Source organism: Wasmannia auropunctata, unplaced genomic scaffold (genome assembly GCF_000956235.1).
Source record: "Wasmannia auropunctata unplaced genomic scaffold, wasmannia.A_1.0 LD334235.1, whole genome shotgun sequence".
In the NCBI taxonomy this organism is placed as follows: Eukaryota; Metazoa; Arthropoda; class Insecta; order Hymenoptera; family Formicidae; genus Wasmannia; species Wasmannia auropunctata.
Genome location: NW_012028655.1, coordinates 29 through 8850, shown reverse-complemented (window position 1 = coordinate 8850; position 8822 = coordinate 29). Strand labels below are relative to the sequence as shown.

The 8822-nt window shown below is 29.4% G+C and overlaps 3 protein-coding genes across 12 annotated transcripts in view; 2 read left to right on the top strand and 1 right to left on the bottom strand.

The window, feature by feature from the left end:
- Positions 1-3081, top strand: part of LOC105458999 (short-chain dehydrogenase/reductase family 16C member 6-like) — an 8775-nt gene extending 5694 nt beyond the window's left edge. The window contains exons 4-7 of the mRNA XM_011704656.1: positions 257-418; positions 1086-1168; positions 2499-2615; positions 2698-3081. Of these exons, the coding sequence (XP_011702958.1) occupies positions 257-418; positions 1086-1168; positions 2499-2615; positions 2698-2905 (570 nt within the window). The 3' untranslated portion in view covers positions 2906-3081. The remainder of the gene's footprint in view (positions 1-256; positions 419-1085; positions 1169-2498; positions 2616-2697) is intronic.
- Positions 3082-6288: 3207 nt separating this feature from the next.
- On the top strand, positions 6289-7961 carry LOC105458997. 10 transcript variants are annotated; one of them, XM_011704649.1, is made up of 5 exons: positions 6289-6832; positions 6910-7120; positions 7238-7279; positions 7373-7620; positions 7726-7961. In XM_011704649.1, the coding sequence occupies exons 2-5, from the start codon at positions 6964-6966 to the stop codon at positions 7810-7812; spliced, it is 534 nt and encodes a 177-aa protein (XP_011702951.1). In that variant the 5' UTR covers positions 6289-6832; positions 6910-6963; the 3' UTR covers positions 7813-7961. The 10 variants fall into 10 exon arrangements, 7 of the variants coding, with proteins under 7 accessions (XP_011702951.1, XP_011702952.1, XP_011702956.1 ...); XM_011704650.1 differs by having other exon boundaries at positions 6906-7120; XR_975609.1 differs by lacking the exon at positions 6289-6832 and having other exon boundaries at positions 6881-7086; positions 7187-7279; positions 7434-7620.
- LOC105458998 (integrin beta-3-like) lies at positions 7672-8381 on the bottom strand. Its single transcript, XM_011704655.1, has 2 exons — positions 8251-8381; positions 7672-8141 (listed from the first exon to the last, which is right to left on the bottom strand). Exons 1-2 carry the CDS (start codon positions 8325-8327, stop codon positions 7997-7999), a joined length of 222 nt encoding a protein of 73 aa, XP_011702957.1. The 5' UTR covers positions 8328-8381; the 3' UTR covers positions 7672-7996.
- Positions 8382-8822: the final 441 nt, after the last annotated feature.

Here is an 8822-nt window from a genome sequence, read left to right as displayed (position 1 = left end):
TGACACTTCGCGAGGTTCCCTTGTAAGACATACTGCGCGCACGTGCACATATACGTATACTTTGTCTTGCATCTTTGCAAAATTATTTTAATATAATTTTATAAAATATACATTTATCTTTTAATTTTTTAAAGTATTAGCAATTTTTAAACCAATTTTTGCAAATTATATATCAGAAGTAATAATATCATTGATTTGTTTTAATTGTTTAGAACTAATAACTAATATAATAAAGATCTTGCTATAATTTTTTTAGACTGTAAAGGCTTTTCTTCCAACGATGTTGGAGGGCAATAAAGGACATATTGTGAGTGTGGCCAGTTTAGCCGGTCAATGCGGAATTCCGAAATTGGTAGACTATTGTGCGTCCAAGTTTGCAGCAGTCGGATTTGATGAAGCCCTTCGAATGGAACTTGAGGTACTACAATTTATTCAACAAGCTATATATTGAATGGCAAAGAGGAGAGAATCATTCTAATATGTTATTCCAATTATTTTAATTATTTCTTTTAACCATAAATATTTTAAATATAAATATCACACAAAGAGAGAGAGAGAGAGAGAGAGAGAGAGAGAGAGAGAGAGAGCGAGAAAGAATTACAAAAGAAAATATAACATATAGATGCATACAATATTTAATTTTTCTAATTATTCTGCATGTAAAAAAATTAAAACAAATTATAAAAGTTAACATTCTAATCAATATTCTATGAGATATTTCACATTTTATTTTTGATATATATATATATATATATACATATATATATATATATATATATATTCCAAATTGGCAAAAGTTAATTCTAGATATGTCCATAGGATATATTTGAAGGAATCTTTTGATATCCAGAGTTTATCCTTAGAACCATAGGATATCATTGAGATATATTGAGGATAATGCACAAAAATAGTAATTATATAATCATTTTATTATATTATCTTTCAACTATACTTGATTTAAATAAGGATATTTTAAAAACTTGGATGATATGCTATGTGAAAGATATATATGTATATGAAAGGTCATATTTGTCTGCATACTATCAACTAATCGATAAACTCATTTTTAATCTATTCCGTTTTAGTACGAAGGATACGATATCAATACCACAGTTGTGTGTCCTTATTTCATTCGCAGTACCGGCATGTTCGAAGATGTTCAATCAAGGTAGATAATATTTTATGATATTTACAAATAATATAATAAATATACAAAATTGCTCAAATGTTCTGGAAATTTTAAAAAAATATTAGGAAGCATATTATTTAAAAATAAATATATTATTTGTGTTTTTCTAATAATATATAAATAAATATAAATAAATAATATAAATGTATATATAAATTAATATATAGGTGCGTGCGTGTGTGCGTGCGTGCATAAGTATGGTGTGTTTATAAATCTGTTTTTGTTATAAATATATTTTGTAATGCTGTAAAAATTTTTTTTCGTCTACTCGTCTTTTTTGAATATTAGATTACTTTTGATATTAGATCATCCTCTCTAAAAAAAAGTGCATGTAACGTCGATTACTCGCATTTCTCAAAGTTTATGATTATCGCTTTTCCACGAAGCATGCACGCACGCACGATTGGTTATCTCGCTGCGCTTACTCATGGACATAGGAATATAAGGGGGCAGAGCATAGAGTTTTTGGGGGGGGGAAGCCATTGCGGGACGGTGCGACGAGGTAAATATCTGCCTAAATTTGATTGGTCTGTTAGTTTGCGCAAGCACAATGATATAAGTTTTTGTGCCCGTGTGATACACACATATATTATATAATAGACCGAGTATCCCTTTGCTTTTGCTGTAGAGGGGGTGAACTGAGACCCAATAAGAGTGAACTCAACACAATCTCCCCCCGCATTTCGGCTTCACACCCCTCATCTAAGTTACGACTTTGTGCTCTGTCCCCTTATATTCCTATGTCCATGAGCTTACTTCGTGTTAGCAGCCATTGACGTAGGAATATATGGACGGTGCATAAACTGGTTAGAATGGCGAGGGGAGTAGTGATATTTGACGTAAGGGGATCACGTGGGATCAAACCACCGACTTCGGTACATTTCGGTTACGTTCAGTAATATTCGACGTGCGTGCAGAAAGAGAAGACGCTTCCACAGAACAGTGACAGAACACTATACTATACCGAACACTTCCGAGCTACACTCACGGAATTAGCCAAAGTCAGCACGGAATTAGCCGACATCAGTGTAGTATTCCTACGCCATGGTACTGCCCCCTTATATGTTAGCAGCTGTCATTGCATTTTGACATTTGTATTGAGATTAATAGTGTAATGGCAAGTAAAATATTAAATAGTAATGTAGCAAGTAAAATATAAATAGTAAAAATATTAACTAGCACGCGCGAAGCGCGCATCTGTAATGCTAGTTTTTAAAACATTTCTATAGAATTTTTAAAACATTTGATCAAAATACTTGAAACGTAATATACAAGCTTACTATATAAAAGTATATATGTCGGAATTTAGATACATCCCGACTCTAAGTCCAAATGCTGTAGCCGATAGAATAATAACGGCAATGAGATGTAATGAGAAATATGCCATCATTCCAGGCTACTTGCAAATTCTACTTAGTTTAAGGTGGTAAGTAGACGTTATTTTTTATTCTCCGTTATTTTTTATTTTGCCGTTTACATAAAAAATCTGTATAATCGATAAAACATAGGATATTCCCGTGGCCATGTGTCGCAATGTTTCTCCGTGGATTGGTCAGAGACGCTTCACCGGACCATGAAAATAACAAGTCGTATGCTGTTGAGGCTACGCCTGTTGCAGAAGAGGAATGTACCATACCGCCATCAAAGGATCAAAACGGCGGCGCCATCCATCAACAATTAACTAGACGTATCTCCAGCTCCGAAAGAAAGCCTTAAATTTTCTTGTTCCGTCTTGGTTTGTAAGACCGATTTAGAATGTATTTTGTCTCTTTCTATTATCTTCGCCTTGCGACCAGTACTGGCTCTTATTATTATAGTCATTCAATATATGTTTCGGATCTTTTACATGAAAAATTATTTCGTTGGATGGAAAATATAGAGCGTGAAATATACACAGCGTTGAATAGAAATAAGGGAAGGGGGGCAAATAGCGACAGGGGGCAAATAGTTTCACTTTAAATTTTTCCTCTTTCGCACGTCTATTTTACCACTACTCATCAATAGAAAGACAATTCTCAAGCATCTAATCATCTTCTGAAAAAACCATAAAAATCAAAATATAGCTAGCGGAGAAGTATAAAAATTTTGCATTCGTGAAATAAGGTAAAACCTGTCTTTTTTCTTTTTTCAATCTTTTTTTGATATTTGCTGAATCATTGAATGAGATCTAACCTATTCTATGTCAGAACGGTACCTTTTTTCTCCATTTTGATATAATTAATTCCTACATATGCTTGTATATTAATTTTATTTCTCTCAGTAAAGTTTTAAAGTAGCTCCTGGGGCAAATAATGACAATTTTTAGTTGGGTAAATAATGACAAGTCAAAAAGCTTTTTTAATATTTGAATATGATTTTCCTAATTTATTTGGGATAATATGAGATTAGTTACAAGGCAAGATCCAGAATAAGTGTGATTTTTAATCAGAAATACTAGCAAATAATGTTACTACTATTATTTATCAAAAAATAAAAATTTACATATGGCAGAATATAAAAATTAATATAAATTACCTTATTTAATCAAAATGTCAAAAAAAAGATCGATTAAGAGTTAAGAATTATGTATTTTGTAATTGTCCCTAAGGTGTCATTATTTACCCATAGGGTGGGGCAAATAGTAACAAATGTAGGTTTTAGTTTTTATGAAAATCTAGCCCGTATACATAACTTATGGAAACTCTAATTAAGTTTTTCGTATATTTGAAAGTGGAAAGTACGTACTCTTTCAGTGAAAAATCATATCTTGTAAACTGGAAATTAGCTTGTACCTACGGGAGAGAGGAAAAAATCCGTCACTATTTGGCCCTCTCTGCCTTACTATCCATTTCAACGAATAGAATTACACTTACACGGAGTTTCTTACTTTTTAAGCTTTTTTCACTGCGTCTTTAGTGATTGACCAATCGGTCAATTACTAAAAAAAGGGAGAAATTCGCTGCAAGTGCATTTTAATCCTATCAGAAATTGGATAACGCCTTTTGGATAAACGCTCTCGACATATCTATCTAGCACAACAGAAAAAGTTTTCATATATACGATTTCATTGAGGTGATTATATTGATAATTTCGAAATCGCTCCATATATTCAGAAGCATAACTTACTATTACGCAATTGATGAGCTTTCGATTGCGTATCACTTATTTCAATCCAGAAGCATAAAAAATACCTTGATGAAAAAAATTCTTACATCTCATATTTTTTAAGAATTCTTTATGTTTTAAATTTATGAAGATTTTTGAAAAAATATCTTAACTTCTTCACATCTAAATTTTTCTTCGAAAATATAATGAAAAATCTTAAAATATTTTAGAATTCACATATATGTATATATGTATAAGGAATTCTAGAAAAGATTCTAAAGAAGAAAGTAAACTTTTTCAATACTATTAAAAAATAAAATTTAATTTATATTTAAAAAATTTGATAATAAAACACTTTTTTTAAAGATATTATAAAATTATACAGGAATTTTGAAAAATTCTGAAAATTAAATGAAGAATTCCAAGAAAAATTTTTATCAGGACATGCATAACAGTTTTCTCGTAAGAAACGAGCACGTTCGCAATCCTACGTCTCACAAAAGCAAGTTTCCGTTCGATGGACCTGAAACTATTTTTACAGTCTTTAACGTCACGTAAAGTTTGATCTTTTTACTTAAAAAAAGTAATGGTAATACATAAAAACATATGGCGGAAAAAATGTGATACTGAACTTGTAAATGATGTCAGTACTAGATGTAAGAATAATATAAGGGTGTGTCTGTAATTTGATATACTTAAAATTGCAGAAACATATGTTACCATAACGTTAATTAAACGAACTGTTTAATGATTTAACAGAATTTATAAGGATTTTGTTTCTCTTATTTGTTGTTTTATATATGTAAGAAATATTTGCGTTATAAGAATAATATATATTATTATATACTAAATTTATTTAGTATAAAAAAATTTACCGAATGATGTACAATGCAATTTGCGCGCGATTTAAGTTTCAGTTTTCCAAAGTGTAGCTGTAAATAATAAATTATATTGAACCGATATTTGATATTAGGATGTAGAGTGTGTAACATATGTAAAGTTTACATTACGTTAATAATATATTGTAAACGCAAACTTTTAGATAGAATTATCTAAAAAGTATTTTCATCTAAGAAAAAAATTTAAATGAATTATTCATATCACGATTTTTCAAAACATCGTGTAGAAGTATCCTTCATTAGCAGGTGGTGCGGTAGGTTTGGGATACCTTGTATATAAAATATTATACATAAAATATACGGTGTTTTTGAACCTCTGGAACAAATTCTAGAGGAAGAATAGGTATTTTAGTAAGTCTCAGGTATCTTAACAACAATATGTCACAAGAAACAGGTATATATCTTAACAACATGCGTCAACTTTTATTAGATACCTGTGCCCTGTGACGTATTTTTAAGGAATTACGCGTCCAATGATACTAGTTCACGTCATTTGATTTTGTTTTTGCAACAAAAAACAAAAAAGCAATAACATGGACTAATATATTGTCAGATGTCATACGCAATGCTGCCTGCACGTGATCAATTGCATTATCTCATAATCAGTCTGAACAAGGATGCATAATTCTTTGAAAATGCATCAAAGGACACAAGTTCTTTAACAAAATTGATTTTTTTTGTTCAAATCATCTCCTAAAGTTTGTCTCAGTGGTGCTGAAACACCTTGTGCGTACGCGCGCGCGCGTGTGTGTGTATTGCTCTTATAAACTGAACATTATAATATTCTTAAGAAAAGAAAATTAAGAAAATAAATCACAATTTTTGTATATAAATTTTGTATTATATAATCTCTATATTTGTCCTAATAAAACATCTGCAATAGATACTCTGGAAAAAAATCTCATAATACCTTATATATTATGATATATTTTTAAGAATCTTTCATATTTTAAATATGTGAAAATTAAAAAAAAATAATTAAAACTTTTTTAGATTTTAACTTTTCTTTGAAAATTATAGAATTATAAATCTTAGAATATTTAAAATTTATAAAATTATATAATACAAAAATATAAAAAATTTATGTAAAAATTTTGAAAAATTATATGAAAAATTCTAAGAAAAATTTTCACCAAGATATACAATAAATTTTAGTTAAACTTTTAATCAGAATTTTTAAAAACTGATTAATCCTACGCAATGCCATAGTTTATAACTTTGCAAACATGAAAGTAAAATATGTTATGGTATGTTGCTACGGTATATTATTATTTTGTATACAAGAAAATAAATAATAAAATTATCTTACTTATCTTACTCGATCTTTCTTGCAATATTTAAAAGTATTAAATAGAGAAATTTGGCAAAATATGTTCGTTGAGAAAAATATATTATTCGCTTTTTTTCCCAATCCACAATCGTTCTTGTTTTTATTACGATTCTTTCGTAGCTATATTTGTTAAATAACTGAAAAGAAATGATTCGATAATTCTTAGAAATCGTGTACTTCTTCGGGCGTAATACGTAGCGTCGTTTCTCGTGCGTAAACGGATTAATACGAAAAGATTGACTTTCACTGGGACTTCATTGCTTTCTGCTTCGCGACACGCCGAAAGCTTTCTACTTTTCACAGTTATCGTGTAATAAAAAGATTCTTTAAGTGAGAGTTAAATTATTCTTATGTGTATTATGACATAATAAAGTTTTTAATACATATGTATGATTTTCGAAAGAAAGTTTTTACATATAGAAGATTAAAGGAAAAGAAAAAAAAAGAGAAGTGCTTCAAACATGAAACGATTAAATAGTCCGAAAATCTTGAAACCGACCGACGTCAAAAATTCAAACATGAGAATCGGGGAAACTATGAGATTTACTTTTAAGAACGGAGATAGTTACGAAGGAAAATATCAAGTAAACATTGACAGACGCACCTTGGTTAAGCAAGGTTAACATTTCATATATTTAATGATTGTGCGATTACCAATATACCTATGTTTCTTATCTAAATCAGTGAGTCACGCCCCGATATATGTATATTGGCATTTGATATCGCGATTTTTAGATCAGGGAGTGTACATAACTGATAATTTCGACGTATACGATGGTAAATGGTACAACGATAAATTTGGTAGTGATGAATTTCACATTCGGTGATTAAAATTCATGTTTCATGAATTAATATATTTTGATATAATAGAATGCAATTCTAATTCTGAAAATGTTGATACTAATAACGTCACTGTCTACGTTTATACAAGATATAATAATAATGCACGATACAAAGGGTACGTTGACGCGAACGGAGTGATGAATGGTACAGGAACGTATATTTTTCCCGATGAATCCACACTATCGTCAGTATGGTCTCAAAATAAACCCATCTTGAACATTGTTTACAAAAAACCGCTTGGATATGAATGGACAACCACATCAATTTCCGATAGCGTTTGTATAAACATGAAATCATGAATTAGTGGAAGTATTATAACAGTTTCCTAGCTTACATAGATTTGCAATTTTATTAAAAGCATTCTTATCATTTACATACAGCATGTTATGTTTACAACTGTTAATCAATTCTGGAATGAAATACATGAAGAATCTGCGAAAGAAAACTTTCCTTCTGTTCGACATTGATAAAATTAATATGAATCACAATTATAATTGCACAAATACGTAAAATGTTAATTAAAAATTAATTTATGATTTATTGTAGACATATATTTATATAAATTCTAAACATGATTGTTGTATTTACAGCGAAATACATACGATTAATAATTGCACATGTTTGCTTTTATATAAAAGTTTTTAATTAGTTTCAATCGTCCTTGTACATAGAAGGTACTCTAAATTGAGTAGTAGCTGGACGAAAAAGCGGATTCTCGTCTAAAGCGTAGACGGTTCTTTGCCGGTCCTGCTCAAATTTTACATATTCTCTACGATCTTGTACTGAAACCCAAGACCTAAGATAAAAGAATTCGGTTTATTCTTATGAATATAATAAAATTCAATGCAACTTTTTATAATTCTACTTTGTTAAACAATAGATTTGTAAATAGGTATAGTACTTACTTCCATATTAATAAACCGGTAACTCCGATTAGCAATATAGCGCCAAAAATGATTCCTGGAATGAACGCGGCGTGCATCAACGTGCGACAAGTCTATAAAAATCAGGAAAATTAGAACGAAGATTAGCAAGAAAAAATGTTATTATATTTAACGATGAAATATGTATATAATTTATAAGTTATACAGAAAAAACATTTTGTATTTGTGTTAGAAACAGTCCAAGTTTTTGTTAAAAATTTTGTGTTGATATTTTTAACATATTCGAGTATTAATTTAACATAATGTAATTATGTTATTTAAATATTTTGTGTTGCATCAATATTCAACATTTCTTAGTAACAAAATAACATAATTTAATTTAAGTAAATAAACAAATAACATAAAAATAATGTGTTTTAAAACGTAAATTTTAACATATAATAAATGTTAATTTTACTGAAAAAATATGCTTTAACAGTTTGCTTACAAATTGTATCAGTATAACATTTTTTGTGTTAATTTTTCATAATATTTATGTTACTTTTTAATATAGGTATTCATTTTACGTTAAATTTAAGTGAATTGTTGGGACA